General features: G+C 36.8%; 1 protein-coding gene across 2 annotated transcripts in view; it reads right to left on the bottom strand.

Annotated features, from left to right (window-relative positions):
- LOC123877077 overlaps positions 1 to 24,174 on the bottom strand; it is a 50,153-nt gene that overhangs the window by 6,147 nt on the left and 19,832 nt on the right. For both annotated transcript variants that reach the window (XM_045923587.1, XM_045923586.1), the window contains exons 2-3: positions 3,804 to 4,048; positions 1,017 to 1,121 (exon numbers count right to left, since the gene is read on the bottom strand). In XM_045923587.1, coding sequence (XP_045779543.1) covers positions 1,017 to 1,121; positions 3,804 to 3,968 — 270 coding nt within the window. In that variant the 5' untranslated portion in view covers positions 3,969 to 4,048. The remainder of the gene's footprint in view (positions 1 to 1,016; positions 1,122 to 3,803; positions 4,049 to 24,174) is intronic.

Genomic DNA, 24,174 nt, shown 5'->3' with positions numbered 1-24,174 from the left:
GGCCAAAAAGGAAGAAGCTGTACAAAAAAGGTTTGCACCAAGTTCGCACACTGTGATTTGGATTTTAAGTGTATGAGTGAGTCCACTTCCATCGCGGGCTAACTCGTCATCAATTAATCAATTATAAATTAGTTATTGTTTATTAGTTAACTGCTTTATGAACTATACTAGAGTTTATGTCATCAGAAGCCTCTAAAGGTTGAGCTGCCTGCTCTGTCAATAGTTGAAGCTACTAAAAAGCTTATAAAACGGTGGGGCATATAAAAGCGTGTTTACTGTTTCCTAAGACAAAGTGTACCAATTGAACTGTGAGTTTTACTCTAAAAGCTAAGCGTTATGTAAAAGCTGATCTTTGGACGTGGCTCCCACCATACCTATAGTTGCTGTGTTGTAGGACCTGGTGTAACTTACTAAGTTTATCCTTATGTGTTTGCACAAAAAATACAAAAAATGCGAGTCATAATTTATTTTAAAATAACAAAAAATACTATATATAAGTTCGTCATAAAAAATAAAGTTATATAAGGTATTTTTATTAAAATCTTAATAATGGGAATAAAAAAATTAAAGTAAAAATAGCATATAACGTCCGAGATCATAATGTGGCAGCGTAGAGCTCGGAGTCGTAGCTTCGTAGAGCATGCCGGGACGTAGACGATTTTAAACAGGAAACATTTAATTCGTCTACCCGTTTGAGAACTCTACGATGTCTCTAAGAAAAATAACGATTCAAGAGACATATCTCTATTTCCTTTCACCGGTTGAAAGAAGCATAACATGATGTTATTTATTTAATAAGTACTCTAATATTTAATTACAATTCTTTTACATAAATTATGATATCTTCAAAGGCAAACGGTCTTGTTGAAATTGAACATCTGGTATAAACTGAGAAGATACGAAGCACTAGTCGTCCTGCATGAAATAAATGAATGAAGCTAAAGTCATGTTATGCTCCTGGCATGCGGTGGTGCGGTGGTGCGGCGCGGGGGAGCGGGGGAGCGGGCGAGGCCTACCTGCGTGAGCTGCGGGAACAGCTGGCGCAGGATGCCGATGGTGCGCTTGTTGCGCTCGCTGAGCTCGGAGCCCGGCGCGCCCAGGTTCAGCGTCGCCAGCGTCTCCTGCAACACCACGCGTGGCTGTGAGCTGACGTGCGTGACGTGCTAGCACAGTGAGGACCGCCATTCCGGACCAGTGGTAGATGCACTTGACGATTCAAAAGTATGCTTGTAAAAGGTTAATTAAATAAAAGTATTTTGAATTTTGGTTTTGTTTGAGTTTTAACCTAAGTTGCGATAATCGCAATAATTGTGGTTCATCTAACCAATAGTAGAAGAGCGTCGGCCAATCAGAAGTGATGTTTGAACCAGACATAGGGCGGTGGCTTCCAGACGTGTGGAACCTAATAATTATTATTTATTATATATTTGTTTGAAGCCTGAGTAGGTATAAGTGTAACCTTTACGTTAGCTGAAATAAAACTAAACATGAGCAGGATTTCATTAACGGTGTGATTCCTTTAAGTTTGTCGGTAACCCAAAAAAACCAGTAGCACGATTGCCCTGCCAAAAAAATTAACTAAAAAGTAAAAAAATTCACATTTAAAAATGGGATCATACAGCAGCCATATTGATGGTTTTTACAAAAATTATAGCCATAATACTCGGGATTATAAAGATACCCCATACATTTAAAACACTTGAAATGTTTGATTCGAGAATGGACAAAAAACATAATTATAAAGCCGAGGAACTACTCAACACCTACTACTGCATGTCAAGGGTCGCCGCGCGCCAAACGATGATATTGCGTGAGTCCTCATGATACGTACCCCTCCCTCGCCTCATCCAATACAGGCGTAATGATACTACTGCCTCGCCAGGGCGCCCTCATCGACTCATCACTGAACGAGTCATTCATGTCCTTATTGCGTTTCCGTTTTCTGAAATTGCGTTTATCTTGAACCTAGCTAGTGTCTGCAATTTCGTCCGCGTGGATTTAGGTTTTTGAAACCCTGTGGGAACCTTTTGATTTTCCGGTATAACAAGTATAAAGTCTATAACACTCTTCAGGTCTACCTCCGCAAAAAAATCACCCTGACTCTCATCTCTGGCGCACTGACGAAACTCAGCAACGCAAAGGTTTGCGTTGCTGAGTAACTACTAGTAACTCCTAGAAAGCTGGAATGCAAAGAGATCCTACTAGCCTACTATAAACGCGAAAATTCGTATGTATGTATGGATGTTTGTTACTCTTTCATGCAAAAACTACTGGACGGATTTGGCTGGGGATAGAGTTAGATTACGCCCTGGATTGACACACGCTATATCCGCGGGAGCGAAGTCGCCGGCATCAGCTAGTCCTTTATAATGTAGACAACGAGTAAGGCCGGATTTTTTGAAATAAAGAGGATTATTAATTTTGCCGAGCGAAGCTGCGGGTGGTCGCTAGTAAAGAGATAGGAAACACGAGTCCTACAGATGCAAATGCGACGCGCGAAATATGCAAATGTGAAAAGCAATTAGTGGTTGCGGCGCCCGCGCCATGTTGCCGCGTCGCGGTGCCTGCGCAACGGGGGCGTGCGAGCTGCGAGCTGCCGGTGGCTATTCGGGTAATGCATTACTAATAATTAATAACAATCCTACGCTCCGCCTCAGGAAAGTGGGAAAGTCATTTGTGGGAATGAGTGTAATATTTTATAATAAAATTCCACACACAATTTTAGATTGCCTTTACACAAGTTTAAAAAGTCTATTAAAAGTATGCTCCTGAAAAAAGCATATCAAACAATCGAAGATTATGTAAATTACAAAAAAGCATGGATTTGAATCGCCCCAGCAATGCGCGGGGCTGCAATTGTTTGTATAGTATGGCATATTATTGTAAATTGAACACTAATTGAAAAGGGCAACCGCCGAGTTTCTTGCTGGTTTTCTCGGTATTCCTACCGAGAAAACCAGCCGGCATTCCGAACCAGTGGTAGATATTTTGACGATTCAAAACCACTTGTAAAAGTTTCTTGTTCCCGCGTCGTTTCCTTAATTTTGAGGATCTTTAACAGTGGCTTATTATATACTAATAATGTATCATGGTTCTCTTGCCCGGATTTAAATACACCCTCACTTCCTGCGTATCAGCACAGGGATACTGCAATAGTATTAGATATATGATTTGTTTTTAAGAAATAAACAATAATTAGGTACCAAGCTATTTAATCGCAATAATCTATTGTATGAACTGATAATTTAGGAGACATACCTGCGTTTCTGTAGTAATGCCTGAATATAATATCTAGGTTTGGTTAGTAGAGACGTGGTTTACAGGTTGCGAATCATTTCTAGATATTACTAAGCTGTTTTTTGATGGTTGATTTTAACAAAAACGAGTCGAGGTTTTTGAGCTGTTTTTTGACTTGTTTTGAAAAACAAGTTTTCACAATTGTTATATTGAATCTAAGAGTCTAATCACCAAATATTTGTCAATAGTTTTCAGAGGAAAGATCCTAGACAAATACTAATTTATACATTTTATTTTATTACTTAGAAAGCCATCCTGTTTACAACGTACTTAGTTCTTGTTTTAAGAACGTTTTGATTATTATGAATGTTCCTTAAGCTGTAGGATCTAATGATACCTAATAGTAGTAGTAACATATGAGTGATTTGCTCTCGACATAAGGTGCTTAAGTGTTTGTGTAAGCTAGGAAAGTTTGATTTTACAAAGATCCATGGTCCGAGGATCGATCTATAACAGAATATTGGTCCAGAGGCTGCAAAGAGGGCCAGGAGATGTATCGTACAGACCTGTGCGCTGGAGGCGGGCGCGATGATCTCGATGATCTCCGGTCTGTTGTCATCCGCCGGCGCGGGGTCGGGCCGGGGCTGCGGCGCGGGCTCGGGCTCCGCCGCGGGCGCCGCGTGCGCCGCCGCGAGGAGGGCTAGGAGGTATATCGCACTCTTCATACTCATGTCTGTGTTTCTTGCAAGGCCTTGCAGTATTCTCGCGTCTAACTATCGGTCTGGGTACCTCAGGTTGTCGTTTTGTTTATCTGTAACAAGAAAAATGACTATATTAGTTGAGAAATGAAACGAATGCTTGTAGAATTTTACATAATATAATTAAATGAGGGATTGTTTATAATAGAAATCACGGTAATAGGAGAGAATATTCGTAGCCTCGTGGATTATTAAGAGTGACAGCCTAATGCTGAGACGTTGGCCTCCTGTTTAAGAGATCGAGGATTTTATGTGCATTTGAAGCAATTAAAATATCACTTGCTTTAACGGTTAAGAAAAACACTTTGAGGAAACCTGCATGACTTCGAGTTCTCCATAATGCTCTCAAAAGCATGTGAAGTCTGCAGATCTGCACTTCGCTAGCGTGGCTTGAATCTTTCTCATTCTGAGAGAACATCGGTGCTCAGTAGTGGATTGAGATGGTGATGATGAATCGTTTGGGGTAACGATAACTTTTTCGATGCTCACGATTTTCACGAAAGCACAAAGTTTGCAGGACCAAAGCTGAGGTACACGTAGGGCTCGTACAATAGAGTAAGAAAACACGATCAATTCGTATCCTGACACATCAATAATTCCGCCACAGGACGCGCTCGCGAACTGAGCAATTTTGAACTCTTTAAAAATCAAACGTCTGAGTTTTTTTCCATTAATTAAGGTAGGTAAGGTCATTACATTTTTCACACAATATTCACACAGCGTTTATTATTAAACTGACGGCTCCGATACGACTTTGAACTCGTTTTAAATGGAAAGTAAAGCCGACAACCTTCGCGTACATTCAGCGAATTACTTTATTGTGACGCTTTATTTCGTTACCTACTTACTCGTAAATGACAAGTGGCTAAACGTCTCACTGCCAAGTGCCACTTGCCAAACAGCTCCTAGAGGTTATCAGGAACTTTGTGTACCTGCGTCATTCCTTTGAAGGACCGTAACTAAATGGACGAATTGATTAAACATAGGTGTTATCTATAGCATATCAAAGTTAATGAGTAAAAAAGGGTCACTCATTGACTTTGTCCAAAGGTGATACAACGTCATCCAAAAAAATTCGCAAGTCACAGGTAGGTAGATAATTAAATAAAACTAAGCTATCTATATACAACTCAAATATTCTGAGAGGTACTATTTTTAAATTAAAAAAAAACAGTATTTAATTAGATTTCTTGTTTAAAGTCAAATCCATTGGGTTACATTTTAAAAGTCATTACCATTAGGTTACGATATCTATCCGGATTATATGTTATTTAACACATCCCGTAAAAGTACCTATTTCAGCCCCCATACATGCGAATATTAAAGTAATGTAAAATGTGCACCTATATTTTGAAAATATTTCCCTTCAGGTTAATGCCTACGACTGCGTACGCGTGGATGTAAAAATTGTTTAAAAATCCTCTCTTTGGAATACAAAGTAACATGAATCAGTCTCCGAGATGCAAGCTTATCTCTGTATACTAAATATAAAAATGACAAGAATCCCGTGGGAACTATGATTTCCGGGATGGAAATGGGATATCCGCCCGGGATGTAAGCTCTGTACCAAACACTAAAATCGGTAAAATAGATGGGCCGTGAAAAGTTAGCAGACAGACAGATACACTTTCGTATTTATAATATTATTATAAGTATGTATTATTATGAAGAATAAAATATTTAATTGGATTTGTTTAATTTATACAAAGTCTTAGTATTTAGAATATTATACTCGAGAAGAGGTTTCGATGTTAGTTATATTATTAGTATATAACTCGTGTGTAACAAAGTAGTATGGCGGTTGCAACACAGCACGCTGCAGGTGTGAAACGAAACGAATGCTCAATCACCCGCGATTGATGTGCAGCTCGGCGCATCTCTGAAACTCGGAAACAAACTCCCGGATTCCCGCGAATTTCTAAGATTTAACAAAGCATATTGGCCTCTATCTCCATGTGTAAAGCACCAATTTCAACCGAGAAATAAAATGAAATAAAATTCGCGTCAACTTGCCTAAACCTGGCTGTTTGTGACTGCGTGCCTATAAATGGCTCTCCCATTGTTGGAAAAACTGAGTTTTGAACATTGGAATATTCAAGTGCAAATTTTTTTTTTTTTCCTAAAACTGCGTGGATGTGGAAGCTGTTGTGAAACATATGTGAATGAAGAATTTCACACTTTAGTCACTAATCACTATCACGTGCATGTGAAAACAGCGCGTCACATTTCCACATCGCACGTGCTTGCCCAACCAGCTTTAATGTCATGTGGACGAGGAGAGCTGCAGCGAGCGCCGTTGGATTATACTCTGTTAGTAAATACATCGATCGAGATTCACAAGAGCATAAGTGTGGCTACAAATTACTAAATAGCGATAGGTTGAGGCGCTCTCAACCAGGAGGTAAGAGAACCAAGGTCAACTATAGCTTCCAAGCTAAAGTGGCAGTGAGCATGGTGGTCATGCTTGTTGTTGGAGCCGATAAGTGTCAAGTCTAGACCCTGACTGCATAGTAACTAGTATGCGTAGCGTGGGACGCCCTCTGGCATTATAAGTATACCTAGGTATGGATGGCGGCAAGTGGTTGGAGGAAGGCTGGGGACAGGGTGTGATGGCGCTCACTGGGCGACACTATTGGTCTACTCGGTCAGGTGTATTCATTATATCAAATTAACTGTTTCAGTATGAGATAATAGACAAAACAAACTAATAGATGAACTGTGTTGAATGTCGGTCTGAATTAAACTGAGAAATGATAGACTTCCAAATAATTAAACAAATCAAAAACAGAAATGAAAAACAAAACGAATTGACGTTTCAATAATAATAATTAACGTTCTCAAAAGTTGTTGTTTCTTAGTTTTATTTTATCATAATTCTGTTGCGCAGTTTAAAACAAGTCCTACTCACTACTGACAACAATATAAGACGTATTTTCCACAAAAGATGTACGCGATATCGCAACGACTCTACATCACTATTATTACGGACACAATTAAAAGATTAAATAACTAAAAGCAAGGTTTTTTTTTTAAGTAAAAACACCATAATTAATAGTATGCTAGTGACAATAGGTATTTTATGCATCTACCGGTCTTTGTTGTGAGTCGTGTATTACCTCACGCCGGTCGAACCTACCTCTACCTGCCTCGTTATTTCCCAACAATAACAAAGCGGTATAGATTTACAATAATTAATTGGCTACTCTGCACCTAATGAATTATTGTAAATCTATTTTTTTCTGCATTTATTTTTTCTATGAGGAAAGATTTATCCTGATTGTTTAACTAGTCAGCCGATCAATATCACTGCCCATATTATAAATGCGAAAGTGTTTCGTTTGTTGATTTGATTTTAAATCACGCCGCAACTGAGCCACGGATCGACGTGATTTTTTGGGTGAAAATAATTTAGACCTGGAGAGTCATATAAGCAATTTTTTAGGGGTCCGTACCTCAAAAAGAATAATGGAACCCTTATAGGTTCACTTTGTTGTCTGTCTGTCTGTTTACCCGTCCGTCCGTCCGTCGGGTCTGTCAAGAAAGCCTATAGGGTACTTCCCATTAACCTAGGATCATGACACGTAGGTAGATATAAGATATTATAGCACAAGTTAAGGAAAAAAAACGAAAACCGTGAATGTGTTTTAATTTTCAAAGTAAGATAACTATGCCTAGTGGGGTATCATATGAAAGGGCTTTACCTGTACATTCTAAAACAGATTTTCATTTATTTTTATGCATAATAGTTTTTAATTTATCGTGCAAAATGTCGGAAAAAATACCTGAATACGGAACCCTCGGTGCGCGAGTCTGACTCGCACCTGGCCGGTTTTTATCCCGGAAAATTAAAGAGATCCCGCGAGATTTTAATAACTACATCCACGCGCACCAAGTCGAGGACATCAGTGATCAATAAAGTGATAATTTTACCCGCTCTCTTATGTGTAATATCCAGTAGTCGTAAACATATTATTATGCACTGCATTTTTGTTAATATTTATTCAAGCACACCTCTTTTACGATGGCTTTATGTTAGACCTCTGGCCCCATAAATACTTTTGTGCACTTTGTGGGTCCATTAACGTATGTTCTTAGTAACTGTTGCACGAAACACATTGTGCTAGATCGCGCGTAACGCAACGTAGGTAATCCGTTATGTGCGACCCGCGACAACACGCGTCAGTTACACCTGTCCGCCACGCCATCGAATTATTACTCTTATAGCCTTGTGTGAAGGTTCATATTCCGTTTGGCAATGTTAAGCGTGCAGCTCTAGATTGTATGATAGTGCACAAGAAATGATGCGAAGTAAATCATCTCAATGTGTTTGCACATCGGTTGTTATGCACAAGATGTATTGGTTACGTGATACGGTTATGGATTAGCTCAACAAATCCTTGAGCTCATAATGTTATTATACTTTTTGGTGTATAGTAATTTTTAGAGCCAATTTACAATCGCAGCAAATATGATGATCGGACAGTTTTTGTACAGGAAATGTGTTCAAAGTTCGAACGTTTTTATTCATCATTTAGCCATTATTGATTGAAAAGTCAGTCCTTATAAAAACAAATTGACAGTTGAGCTCCTGAAATTTTCCCTGCTCTAGACACGTAGGTACACAGTTTAAAGAGATATTGGCCATAGGTATTTACATACTGTTTTGTTAGACCTATAATATTGAAGTAGATTTTTGAACGTAATTATACAAAATGGCCAATGAATATCTACGTCATTATATTTTTAGCCTCGAATAATAACTTACATTCACTTCCTTTCGAGCCTCCCACTACCTACTATGCAGTGGATATTTTTTTATCTGTATACAAGTCTTACAAGTGGTCTTACAAGTTGTAAATTACAATGCAACGCCTGAATAGCTGATACAATTGAGCTGACAATTGTAGGCACAGGCAGTTCTGGCGACGTTAGTCATCGCACAGGGACGGGCAATCACATAACAACTCAAACTTGCATGCGGGAGAAGTCGATTCACAAAGCAAGGATCAGCTGAAACCATTTAGTGTAGAAACTTGAAATTTTGCATGTAGATTTTCGACCCTAACTGCCACCTGCTAATCAACATAACAAGTTGAATACTTATTATGTAACATAATTTGGAGTAGTAATATAAGTTGGATGTTTCGTCAATTCCGATCGACTGCCGCCGCCGCGCCGGTGTCGCAACCGCGTCCGACCTCGCTCTCAATAATTACCACTAAATATCCACACATAAGATACATAACTGGTTAAAACTACCTACTCGCATCATAGTTAAGATTTTATCGTTTTATCATTCAAAATAGTTTACAAATTCAATACTGTGTGAAATAAGCTAAAGCACTTAGTGAACGGCCTAACAAAGGATTCTATATCGAGGCATTTAGTGAATGGGCATCTCATTAGTTCAATCTACTTAGGTATAATTTTTATTCCCTATGGCCGATTAAAAGTACCTACCTAAAAAGCTGTATATGTACTGATTTAATAATACATATAATAAATCCACAGTAATTAAAGGCTAATATCACCTAATATTATACTGCAGTAGGTCATTGTGTTAGTACCTAATACAAACAAACCACTTCGTATGTTTTGCCCACATAGTGACATCAAAACAGTCGCTACAGTTAAAGAGCTCGCGGAGACCAGATGTTATCTGTCAAGCTTCTTATCCGAGTCCAAATTATACAGACCTCACGTAAACTGAAGGTTGATACCGATTATTTTATCATTAGTAGAGCAACGGACGTAACAATATCCTCAGCTTCCAAATTGTAGGTGACATTCAGTTTACAGTTGTATCTTTATAAGTTTTCAATTTTTAGTACGGATAAAATGATTGATTTTTTTGTCAATTTTTTTTGAAATTAACAAAATAGTTGTTTTATAGGCGAATCATGATTATTCAAGAAGTTGTTGGTTCTTGTCGGGAGGCAACTCATTCAGAACTAATGGTTAGTCGATTCACAAGCACTTGCAATAGTTTATTTGAATAAAAATATTTTTTTTCAATTCAATTCTGTCGGTCAATAATGTGTCAGCCCTAACAAGACCGCTTTAAACTATGAACCGAGTCGGAATTCCCCGTGGAAGACACGCTAACGACGCGCGTAATGACAGCCGCGACGGAAGCGCCCGCGCCGCGCCGCGCCGCGTGCACGAGACGCCGCCAATTATGTCGCAAGTGGACCACTGTGCTGCCTGCATTGTTCCGCGCCACGTCCGCTGTGCTGCCTCGCCTTGCTGCACAAGAGGAACCGAATCATATTACTATTTAGTCACTTTGACGACCTCCACGACTAATTGTATGTCGTTGGCCTCGGTGCCTGCTCGGGACTCAAAGAGACATTCGTCATTGACATATTGCCGGCTCACTACTGAGCACAGCTCTCAGAATATGAAAAGTTTGGCTACATGCGATTGGCAGGCTTTACATACCTTTGAAAACATTATATAAAGAACTCTCAGGCATGCACGTTGCATATTTAGATATACATTGGGGCAAATAAAACACTAACTTTAGATATTATTAGTTGGTGTAATGATCGGCAAGGCGCTACGCCGGAACACGAGTTATCACTTAACCGTTAAACTTGTGTATTATTAAAGATAAGGATATAAATAAAGGCTTTATAATAATCTCGAAATGGCATTCGTAGTCGAGTTGTATGTGGAGGATCTGGGAGCCCACCGCATTATTGTGTCAAGAAAATCACTATCACTGTGATAAAATGGAAATAAGAAAAACGACGCCGAAAGAGAGACCGGTTAATTCAAAGTTAATTTAATTAAATTACTTCCTTTCTTTAATCTAGCGTATCACCTAATTATTCTAGATAGTTTAGATGGACTAAATGTTTCATACAATTTATTTTTATCCATATCTCTGTATGGGACGAAAACGGAATAAGAATTGACGAGTACTAGAAGAGATATTGGTGGAATGTCAACATACGAGTGTCCGTTACGTAGACGCGTAAACTTGTGCCATAGAAGGTGCTATCCGTGTCTTACTTGCTAGCTGCGGTCTTGAGATTTCATAGATAATTCGAGTTTGACGAGTAATAATACGATTGATTTGTAATTAATGCTCTGACAGACAATATAATATACCTAATCGGGGAACTGCGTTAGTGATCAGTTGAAATGAAATCATGTTTATCCATTAAGGTACTTCAAGGTTAGGCTAATATTATTTCGAAATTGTTATAGTGAACCACGAATCTGGCCAATGGTTATCAAAAACAGTTATTACGGAAGGTCCAAGGTAGGCAGATTCATTACCCACTTACACAGTTGCGATAGCCATAAAAAATCTAAGGCAGCGTAAATAATTTGTTTTACATTGAATTATACGGTTCCGCTCAGCGCGCACAGCATACGTTACGTCCCACAGTGTCACTCGCTGGACACCAAACTGTCAAACGTAATTACGTGTAATCTGTTAGATCGTCGCGTTCAGCGGCCATGACTCGCCCACGTGACTTGTCAAATTGTTGTATTTCTTATTCTTACGTGGCTTGTTTGTTAAAAGCTAATTCGTTAAATTGCTGGCGTTGCGCAATGCTCACGTAACTCGCAGCGAGGCTTCCTGATCGCCACATCTCGGACAAAAGGAAATTAAATGTGCCACAAACGATGAAATAACACCATTCTAAACGTAATATCTGTACCACTATTACTGCACTTATTATAGAGATTCTATTTGCTTGGTACCAAAATATGATGTAAAGTTTCTTTTGAATTCATCATCATCAAGGGTGTAGGCCGCAGTCCGGCAGGCTGGCTGCGCGGATGGCAGCTCCACACACCTTTGTAAATATTATAGAGAACTTTCAGGCATGCCTTTTTTTGAAGATATTTTCATTTACATATTTCAAATTACTCTAACAATATTATTAAGTTCTCTTCAATAAAAGTAAAAAAAAGGTTTTTCAAAATACCTATCTATGTTTTAGTAGTTATTATAGAATCTTCAGATCGTGGTTTCGTATGACAGCCTATTCTGTCTGTATATAGCTGCGTAAGTTCTTAATTGCTAGAAATGAAATACATTTTGAAGTTTTAACAGCAAGGTAGGTAAATAGCAATGGTAACAGCCTTCTATTACGTCAAAAAACAAAAGATTGTGCACGCATTTTAACAAGTTCCTACCTATACCTATATTTATTTATTTTACATAATGTATAAAAGGTGTAATGTACTAAAGTTATGGTAATACGGTAGTAACAACTTGTTATATACAAGTGTTTTTGTACGCAACTACATTTTCAAGCGACATAATACAAGGTTATTATGATTGACACTTGTTTTTCATAGTCTCGTTTAATTTATTCAAAATACCTGCCTTATTGCTATTGGCAAAATACGTTAAGATTACAAAAAATCTAGTCGTTTTTACTATCTTAAACCATCTACATTCTATTTTTAGATAATTAGTACTATTAAATATATAATGAAACTATTTATTAGAGCACCTAGCTTATGGTCGCGATTTCGTCCGCGTGGACAACACAAATTTGAGACCCCTATTTTATTCACTTTCAAAAATCCTTTCTTGGCGCATGTCTACGTCATAATAACTATTTGCATGCTCAATTTCATCCCGATCGGTCCAGTAGTTTGTGCGTTGATGAATCAGTCAGTCAGTCAAGTTTTCCTTTTATACGTTTAGAGGATTCGCGGCGGCTGTTGTTTGAAAGCGGTAATCTCAAAAGCTTTAAACGGGTTTCATTCAAGTTTTCACCTCTGCCTGGGTTTGGGTAGAGTATAGTAAATATGTTCTATGGTAGAGTGGCTCTCAGGAAAGGTGCGTTAGTGCATAGACACTCGTTCATCGCATTTTGTCATGTGGATTTATTCAAATTGATAGTGTTATTGTAGAAACGGAAACGTTAATAATAATTCTCAAATGAGTTAAAACTTATTCAAGTTTTGATCAATATGAGAATTAAGTAGGCAATTTTTGTTGTATCAGTTTTGTATATTGTAATTGGTAATCGTGGTGAGTGGAGGCGGCGAGTGAGTCAGTGAGGCGCGTGTCCTGTTTGTTATCAACTGAATGTAGTAACTCGGTTGAGCCGCACGCTCTCAAGGTATCTGGAGCACAACGTGGCAAGCGTGGGCGATTCGGATATACCTTATTTATACCTACACTGGTCTTATACACAACTACCTAAATAATGTCCATGTTCATCCATGTAGAGTTCATATCAAATCATAACAATTCCCATTTTTTAAAAATAAATAGAATAATTATCTTGTAACATTACCTAGTGCTTCTATAAATAATGTATGTTATTACCAACAGCATTAATGTGTATTATTATTATAAACAGATGATGCCCGCGATGTCTGTCCACGTGGAGTTAGGATTTTAAGTGGCTCTTGGGAAATCTTTGACTGTCCGGGCCAATTCGCCAAATCAATGTTTATCGCCGGGATGCAAGCTATCTCGTTACCAAGTTTCGTCAAAATTAATTAAACGGATCCCGTGAAAAGCTAGCAGACAGAGGGGCATGCTTTCGCATTTATAGTATCAGCATGGAAGTAGGGATATGGGTTATTATCCCATATTAATATTATAAATTATCTTCCCACGGTCAGCTGCTGAACCGAATCTTTACGTTTAGCACAAAAATAGGTTGCATGCTGAAAACCTACGAGAAAGAGTTCCTACGGGATTGTTGAAAACCTAAAACCACGCGACGACGATTAGCACGGTTATTCGCTTTGCCAACTTTACTGTAACCTAACAACGGCGATTTCATTTGCATAAAATTGATTTTAAATTTCCATTTATTTTTGGGCGTGTATTAAATCTCTCGAGAATCTCCTTACACAAGAGCCTATTTCTTTATGCCCTCGGTGTGAAGAAACTTTTCATTCAAACGAACCGTCGAATAAATTGAAGATCTCTATCTTGAATTTATCCGACGGTCCGTTTCATAAAACATTCTTCAAAATATTAGCACTAAAAATATTGATTCAGTAGAAGAATTATTTTAAAAGAAATAATATTTTCCTGATCGAGTTTGGTATTTGCTGCAATCAATTAGACCTGTTGGCAAGTGACTCACTCTTGACTTATAGGTATCCATGTTAAAAGTGGAGGGGAAAACAGTACTGACACCGGAAGGGCGTTCCATGTCCTAACGGTTCGAATAAGAAACGAGGAGGCAAACCACTACGTACATGTCCGTGGAATTTCGATTACGCACGGGTCAGACCTTGACGATGCCTTGCGGTACGATAGCAGAAAGGTGAAGGAAGGACCAGCTCAAACAGTTTTAGGAACAGCACTTACGAAACAGATTCAATATAATTATATTTAACGAGTTAGTGAACTATGAAACCGCTCCGTCGTTATTATGATTAACAGCACCGTTAACACAATTCACTTGACGTCTCGTCAAATCGATCCGAACTTGTGACGAAATATCAGTTGCCTGCAAAACCGCAGCGCGACCTGCGACGCCACACTCGTGTCATTACAGTAAATAGGCTGTTCTCAGACAGGTGAAGGGGAACATTGTGGGAACACGACTACCCAAAAAAGGTGTGTAATGTTTTTCGGGTTCATTTTTGCCAGTTTCTTTATTTCATCATGATGCCTAAGTGCCTAAATAGATTTCAATGTTTGTGTATTAAAAATACGACACTGGTTTACATGAAAAAAAAAATATCAATATCTAGCGCCATTTTCAAATGTAAAAAAATGTTTTTAGTTTGTTTTTTGGTTCTTACTTTTTATTCGGCCTAAATACAATATTATGTTTAATGAAGCAGCACTATTACCGATCTATTTAATAAAAAAAGTGTAGTTAAAAGATGATCCTTAAAATTGTTTATACAAATATGCAAAAATAATATGGAACTTTGTTCTATCTACTTTAGTAAAGTGTCCTTTTGTGATTTGAATAGAGTGTCAGATAGGTGATTATCGTCACCTTAAGATAATAAAATAAAATTATTATTAATTTTAAGTAATTTGTGAAAAAATGGGGACGTGTTTTTATAATTGATTATAATTAAAAACAATTAAACTTACATAATGTACGGCAATCATGTTATTGTGGTAATAACAGACACTTGAGGGATATTATAATAGCAATATAATTATTCGTGATCACGTGAGAAGCGTCCGCGAAAAGGACATTGTTCTTAACATAATATATAAATAATCATCGGATGTATTTTTGGTGCATTTTATGAACATGGTAGCGCACTAATTGTTATATAAAAACTGGCCAAAATGGAGTAAGACTCGTACACCAAGGGTTCCGTACCATCGTATAAGACTGTATTTTTTTTTATTGGCATGGCCGGTGATTCTGAAGTTTTAATAATTTGTCCTTCTAGCGGGAATAGAAATAGATACACACTGTGAAAAATTCAACTCCCTACTTATTACGGGTCTTGAGATACTTCCCCCTTACAGACAGACGGACAGACGGACGGACAGCGGAGGCTTAGTGATAGAGTAGGGAGTATTATTGTACGATTGTATAATATTATTGTAGTTGACAAAATTAAATTTTGCCGCTGGTTTTTCAAAAACCTAATTTAATAAAGATTACGTCAACGTTCATTGATATTTCAACAATTAGGAAAGTGAGTATTGTGTGCACATTAGCTCAGCAGATGCAACGCGGCTTGCGAAATGTCAGCCAACAACAATGCATGAAATAATGAAAGAATAGACTTGTGCTACAACACCACGTGACCGAGTCCAATGTTGCCGATGTACAACAATGTATACCTCTATATCTATCTACCTTGTACCTTTTGATTTCCTTCAATAGTTATTTAAAATTTAGTTTTTAATTTCCTGTCTTTAAGCTCTGTAGCCTAGGTTAAGGCATCGGTATTCGGTCTCGTATTGGAGGCAGTCGAAGATTCGATTCCGGGCACGCATAACTACCTTTTCCTAGTCATGTGTGTTTTAAGCCAACTGAGAGGAGACGTGTGCTCAGTGGGGCGCGATGATGGGTTCATAACGATGATAAACTCAGGCTTAGATCTATACAGCATACTGACTCTGCTCCGTCTATGGCAAACTCTGAAAATATCTCGGCCTCAAACTCTATTAACTTATTTTACGTGAACGACAAGTTTGGACTAACTCTACCACTGAATGTAATATTTTTGATTTAAATTTTAATATTTTTGATTGTGTTACGTTTCTTTCATTTCCTGCGTGTGATCAAGCTAAATTACTATATAAGTTAAGTAGAATATTTTTTAACATTCGAGGGTAAGTTATGATGATTATAAATAATAAAGCGACATAGTCACTTAGTGACTGAGCTTTTCAATAAAGAGTAAAAAAAAAAAAAAGAAGCCGGCAGTCGGAAAGAAAAAATAAAATTATTAAGTAAGTAAAACAATAATATTATATGATTATGATTATAATTGAAAAATATCTCGTGGGCAGGTCAGTACAAAGGGCGACTGCTTCCGTATATCTTTGTTATTAAAAAATATCAAATGAATTAAAAAAAATGTGTCTTAATAGATTGATTAAACTTAGACTTTATAAAAGTAATAAAAAATCATAAAGTATGCGTTTCGTTAGGCAAATAATTTATGTTAATTTTAATCCGGACGATAAACATGTTATTATTATCAAGATTCTGAAATAATAATGGTTCAGCTTTACGTAAAGATTGCACGTTAAGTACAGCTGATATAAACCATCAGTTTCATGTTTAATCGCTGCACTATTGAAAATTAATTGATGAAATAAAGTATACTTATTATAAATTGATAGGCTGCAGTCGTGCGTTCATGGCGTAGATCGATCAGTATGGAAGCTGTATTGCAGCGCGGTCGAAGTGGGATCGATGCACGAGTAATAAGCAGCTTACATCATATTATTTCATTGTTATAATGCTGGCTTTAACTTTGTTAAATTGTATTATCTGGCTATTTCGACTGTTTGTTTATTGTTGTATAATTATATAGCATATGTTTGCGCTACTGCTTGTTGGTAACATATCGATATATTATTTTAAAATAATCGGTTTAGTAAGATACATACAAACAGTTCTTAAATATATGGAGGCATATATTTGCTGTTCCTGTTTATTATGTGGTGAATTTTTGTATCAACCAAATTAAATAAAGTACCTATGTAAATTTCTAGACAAGATTAAGTAAAATACATATTATGATTAACTAGTTAATCCTGTGACTTTACCCGCGTGGATTAAGGTTTTAAATCCCGTCGGAAAACATCAATTTGTTGCTTTGTGGTGGCGTGATTGAAAAACAAATCAAGAAACATGCACATTTTCACATTTTAATTGGTCACTAGTGATACAAAATGTATGACCTTTACGATGGTAGTGGTATCGCAATGTGGTGAGTGTGTCGGGTCATCGGATCCGTGTCGTGTCAATCAAGTTGTTACGTGGAGCCGCAGCACTCCGCAGCACTCCGCAGCAAGTGAGCTTTGAGTTGCAGCCTTGTGTAACGCACTTCGCGACGACGATGTACGGGCAATTACTCACGCGTAAGAAATGGAACATTATTTTCACATAGTTGACTGGAACGTTGGAGGAAATGGAAAATATCAATAATATACGTATAGTAGGTACACATTTCCAATGCCAAGATACTTCACTTAGTTTATTTAATTATTGTTATTTTTAAAGATCATCTACAAAAATAATAAATTTAATCAAAATAGGCATTATATTTCAAATGTAGGGATGGTCTTCACATTTGAACGGGACAAACTCAAATGTGAAGAAAACGGGAACATATTGCGACTTTGTCGTAAATCTCACGCTCTAGGATGATGTTCCCGTGTCAAAGTATATAGTGCCTTTCATCGAATAGTACCTATGGCATAATGTTGGCTCCCCTGTCTGTTGGGTGGTCATTGGCACCATATTAATATGAGAAGACGCAGATTTTGTTTATTTTCATTTGATTTTCATTTCATTCATTCAGGAAAGTCAAATGAAAATAAACAAAATCTGCGTCTTCTTATGCAAATATGGTGCCAATGACTTGGACAGACAGGGGAGCCAACATAACGCCATAGGTACAATTCGATGAAACGCACTATAGTTATCCAATTGGTCGATTCCCACAGAGCGACGATATCTAAGATCTCAATAAAACATCAAATTCAAATAAAAATCATCGAATGAAAAAAGTTTTTGCTGCAACATTGGTAACCGCATTTGAACCCGTTTAAAGTTATTCAGTTTAGAATTAATTTAATGCTCCGATTGACAAACTTGTTTTGATAATTCAGACCTAGATAGATCGGAGTGAATACATTTAGAATGACTAACTTTGATTAACAAATTGAGACAATTGTTTAATACATTGCAAAATTGATAGCTTTTTAATGATTTCTTACGTTCGTAATTTGTAGTACTATTACACTTATAATCAGATATCGTCTACGATGAAAGAAACTAAATAAAATCGGAAGTTGTGACATTGGTATAATACGCGTTTTAAATACGGATTAAGTAATTAATTGCTTTTGGAATCCAATTGGGCAAATCTTGTCTAATTAATTGAATCTATTTTAGATATAAAAAAGATGGGTCGGGTCGCATATTTTTGATACGTGTATAAAATTAAAGTTTTAATTACGATCGGATAAGTGAAGTAATGTTAACTGAATGGGCTGACAAGCGCTTACTGTCGGCAGCTGAGAACTTGCGCAGCACTTACAAGCCTGTCACAATATCGTTACAGTGACTAGGAATCCTCATTGCCATATCAATATTTTCCACATTACTACAACTAGTTAATTTATTTTTAAATATAAAACTGCTCGTTACATTTAAAGCTCGTCATAATCAAGCCATCACCAGCTCACTACAGAGCACGGCTGTCAGGATAGGAAGGGTTTGGTCACAGTTCACCACACTGGCATTTTGTGGATTAGTTGAGTGATGTTTACTTTCTTAAAACACATGGCTCCGAAATGTAGAAGTACGTGCCCAGGATCGAACCCTCGACCTCCCGAGTAAGAGACTGGCGTCCAAGCGCTAGACTATCATGGCTCTTACTGTCAAAAAATTTGTAAAGCGTTAAAGTAATATGTTTAAAAATTACAAAATAATTGTTTTAAAAACAACCATTGTATCATAATTATTTTGGTATTACAAAATTCAAATTAGAAAGGGCGTATTATAATCTTAAGTGTTCGGGGTCACAGCGCGCGTTGATGTCTAACGTTGATCGTAGCGATGCTACGAGCTACGACATACTGGCCTACATATTTACGCACTCGTTAGGAGAGGCGAGTTCTTGTGATATAATATTAGGCTATATGATGTCATTGAACAAAAACCAATACACTGATAAACTTAACATTTACCTTTGTGTTATGTAGACACTATTTGTTATCAGGAACTTATTGATAATTATTTTTAAATAATTTCATTTTTTTCTACCGTGAAATACTATTACTATACAATGGCAGTTATACTTGTTCTCGCATCTAGCCTGTGGGCTCGTAAGCAATAAAATAATTTCTTAATAGTCATTATCATTATCGGTATCATTGTTATATTGCATAAAAATGTTTACCTTGTATTCTGTAATTAATATATAACAGGAAGGAATAATTATATTATTGCGTCCACTTTTTGCGAATATTTTCGTTCACGCGGCCCTGACCTACTCAGCCGTTGAACCTTTCATATGTCACACACACGCACGCACACACGCACGCACGCACGCACGCACACACGCACGTGGCATATTGTTCACGCAATCGAGCAAACCGGAGCAAATCTCAGAGAATAAAAGCGTATTTACACTGATCTTTAGGTAAGACCTCCAAATACTCTCTATATCTCAGTTCTAAGATTGGATTGTGATCATTTATTTGTTTTTCCTTGCATTGAACAGATTGAAAAAAAAAGAAACAGAATAAATCCTTGATCATAGCAACACTATTATATTGTGATTGTTACAATTATCGCAATCGTTATGAGAGCTAGATATTTGCCCGGCAGAGTTTGGGCCAAGCTGCAAGTATTATAGTGACCTCATATTTGTAGGAAATTGTATGTTTTTTACAGATTCCAAGTTGCTAAGTAAATTGTATCTTATTGATGAATACAGATAGATTTTATTTATTTATTTCGTCTTTAACTTGGTCTAGATTCCACGTAAGCGAAGCTGAAGACATTAGCTTGTTCGAATATGTGGCATTATTGCTAGTATTAGCTAATTCTAATACATGATGCTAGTGATAGTGGGGAAAATAGTACAATTTTAGTACATTTGATGGATGGGGACTTAGCGATGGACGCATGTCTCGGCAGCGCGGTTCAGTGTGCACACTCCTTAAGACAATTTGCCTCATTCTAGAGCAACGACCTTACTTTCGAAACTATTTTGTTTCTTTTTGCTAAAAGTAAAATTAAAAGTTAAAATGTAATAAAAATGACCCCAATTCGAGTGCTCGATGATAAATTATATTAAAACTTAACTAGCGGTCCGCCGAATATTACGGAATGAACAGAGCAACCGCAGAGTTTCTCGTTGGTTCTTCTCGGTAGGAAAGGCATTTCCAACTAGCGGAAGATACATTTGACGATTCAAAGTACTCATAAAAGTTTATTTGGTTAAAAATATTTCTATCCTATTCTATTGTACGAACTCAAACTAAAACTCAAAACACTTTTAGACTTTCATTTGTGGAATTAGTTTTATCATGACCTTAGAAGTTCCACAATAATTGACAGTCAAAAATTGTACAATGGTACCCAATTTGAATAAATGCTTTGGGTTTGTTATTGTATAATAGCCATAAAGTAAGATTTTAACGAACTTACGAAATTCAAAGTCTTTATGTTGTAAATATATTATTTAAAAAGTGAAGACAGACAAACGAAATCAAAAGTATTGTGAAGGAATGCGGGCAGCGTGCCCCGACACAGCTGTGCCTTACTCAGCGCCCCTGTCCCTCTCGTGGCGTCGAGCGAGGGGCAGTTATGTTGTGCGGAACATGACACATGACAAGTGTTATTGTAATGTTACTACGAGAAACATTTTGTAAAATGTACATTTTTGTGTAGATTGAATAATGAGTATCCATAAGTATTCTATGTGTGCAATATTAGTGTATTCTTTGTGTTTATCTATACTAATCCATACTACTTCATACGAAAGTGCGCCTGTCTACCTTTGCCGTGCTACCTTTTCAGGGCCCACTCCATTTTGTTCATAATCATAATTTATTCATTGCAAATACACGTTTTACAATAGGTGGTACATAGGTTCTCAGGTCACAGTGTATTAACCATTATAATGGCGTGCAATAAGTAGCATTTACAATTACTATATGTATGACAATTATAACTGCATGTATGACAATTAATTACATTGAATGTTATGCTCACTACGTTGTATGTTATACTATACATATATATGCTAATATGTTACAATAGTGACTAGTTCACTAATCTAAGAGTTACAATATGTTGTGTTGTTTGTTAAGACTTTTTCATCGGCAGTTACCAACCCATAGGTCCATAACGTATGATATCAATAGCATAAGGATGTTATTGATATGTTATTTCCGCCTAAACTTTTCCCGTGAGCGCGCGGCGCAATGCGACTGTTCAAATACCTCAAGTGGGAAATTGTAGCCTTGAGACCCCTCCTGCGTTGAAATAGAAGCAGAATGTGCACAAGATAACATGTCGAGAATAAGAATAGGAAAGATTAATGTTTATTTTGCTAGAATGTGATACATAATATAATATATGGTACAGTTGTCAAGTAATGGTTTACTGAATCCTAAACTAACCAGTAAAAGTTAACTGGTAAGTCAGTCAGAATACACATTGTTACAATATTGGAAACTAAATAATGATTGAATTAGTAACGCGACACCTGTGTGCCCGCAGTCGGCGCCGTCACCTTGGAATTGGATAATTGAACTTTTTCGCCCCGATGTTTCACGGCTACAGATTGTATTACAAATTACAATATTACTGACCGTTTATACAGCATTGCTCTGTGACTCACTCAATGCCAGATCCTATTTTTCGGTACCGATTTCAATAGGCATATTTGCGGCGCGGATATTATAAGTTAGCTTAGTTATCCGGCTTTTTAAACTTTTCCTAGTAGCGGTCTATGTCTTAGCGATAACCTAAAGAGTAACTGCAGATTTTTTTGGCAGCGCTTCTCAGTAGAATCTACTTTCAGACCTTGTGGTAGAGTCCCAGACGTAACACGTAAGTGACACTAGTTTTTCCATATGAAATAGGATTTTTTGTAGTCTAAAATCTTAAGTTTTATTTCAAGTGGTTTGATTGTATACTACGCTGATGTCTGTCGTTCAATTTCTCCTTTTATATAATATTTACACTTTTACTATACGTATAGATATGAAGATGGCCAGATTAATCTGTCTATTTGTCGGTCTGCTGTTTGTTTCAAGATGAACCTCGGAACCAATTTTAACGAAATTTAGCAAGACTGGCATTCTGAAAACTGATAGTGCACTTTTATGATAAATATAGGGGAAGTACCTACCTCATGAAAACAGACAAAATTTATAAAAGTTTAAGTGGACAAAGTTGCAGTTGTTGGAAAATAAATACTATGTCAGTATCAAGTAGGCATTATACTTGTATGGGCACTTGGTCAGTATGATTTATGTATGTGCTGGCAGCGCAGGCCGTGAGAAACTGGTAACCTATCATTGACAGTTTTCACGAAGACGCCACTTAAGATTCTTTCCAGATAAGCCCCTTTTTGACGACCAAATTACTGGGCTAACTACTAACATGTGCTAAAGGCAATTTAAATATAACTTTTTGGTAACCAGTTAGACTATACCAATAAAATTATAAAATTTTATACGTAGCGGTATTTAAAAACATAGTTTAGACATAGAACAAGTTGATGGATTAATGACTTTTAAATGTAAATTTTGTGTTGCAAAATAATAAGCATATACATATTTAATAAAATGAATCTCCTATAAATAAAAGTTAAACCTCGCTTATATTTTACTACTCCTATATTAAAATATTAATACAAATAATACTACTGTAAAGGTACCAATAAAGTATTAATCAAACAAAATTAACCAAATAGAAGCTCAAGTTGCAAAATTACTTTTCAAAAACCTTAACATGGAGCAATAATATTTTATAGGCACTTGAACAAAGCGATAAAGTTGTCTTTATAGCAGTATATTAATTATGTCCATATTATTACATATATAGAACAAGATGGTTGATTAATGAGTTCAAAATGTATAGGTTCATTTGTGTGTCTAATAATGTTGTACAGTACAGTTTTCCTAAAATTATTTCTCGCTTATTCTTTAATCTCATTTATTTAAGTAACAACATTAAAAAGGTACCTACCTACTCGTTGCTCAAGTTTATTCCTTCACTGGCTAACTAGGTACTGAGAACGGGTATATTCTCTCAGAAAGAGAAGGGTTTGCTTATAGTCTACAATAGAAACATTATGGAGCTTAAGCGTGCAGGTTTCCTCACGATGTTTCCGTCACCGTTAAAGCAAGATATATTTTGAATTGCTTAAAGCGCGGACTCCCCGACAAGGCCGACGTCTTAACCACTACTCGTCTCACCACAACTTACTTCATGCTAATGTAACCTAACGTTAGGACGTGGAGCAATAACATTGTATAGCTTGCGAACCTTGCAATATTTTTGCCAGAAATTAAACATTACTTTAAATTATTATTATAGTTGAGTGTAATATTTTACGTGTTTTGCTTTTTAACTACACTATAAATATTTATATTTAGAGTTTTATAAAATAAATTAAAAAACTGGCCACGTGCGATTCAGACTAGCACCGAAGCTTCCGACTCGGGTATTTTCCCGACATTTTGCACGATAAATCAAAAACTATTACGTATAAAAATAAATAAAAATTTATTTTAAAATGTACAAGTAAAGTGCTTTCAAATGGTATCCTACTTAAAACTGAAAGTACTAATTATATTATTTGTTCATGAACACATTTTAATTTTTTTGTGATGTAACCACAAATTCACATTTTTCGAATTTTTTCGTTTACTTCTGCTACAAGACCTACCTACCTGCCAAATTTCATGATTCTAGGTCAACGGGAAGTATCATATATGTTTTCTTGACAGATACGACAGACAGACAGACATACAACAAAGTGACCTTAT

The sequence above is a fragment of the Maniola jurtina genome, chromosome 22, assembly GCF_905333055.1.
Source record: "Maniola jurtina chromosome 22, ilManJurt1.1, whole genome shotgun sequence".
Lineage (NCBI taxonomy): Eukaryota > Metazoa > Arthropoda > Insecta > Lepidoptera > Nymphalidae > Maniola > Maniola jurtina.
The sequence above is the reverse complement of the archived record's forward strand: the minus strand, read 5'-3'. Positions and strand labels throughout refer to the sequence as shown.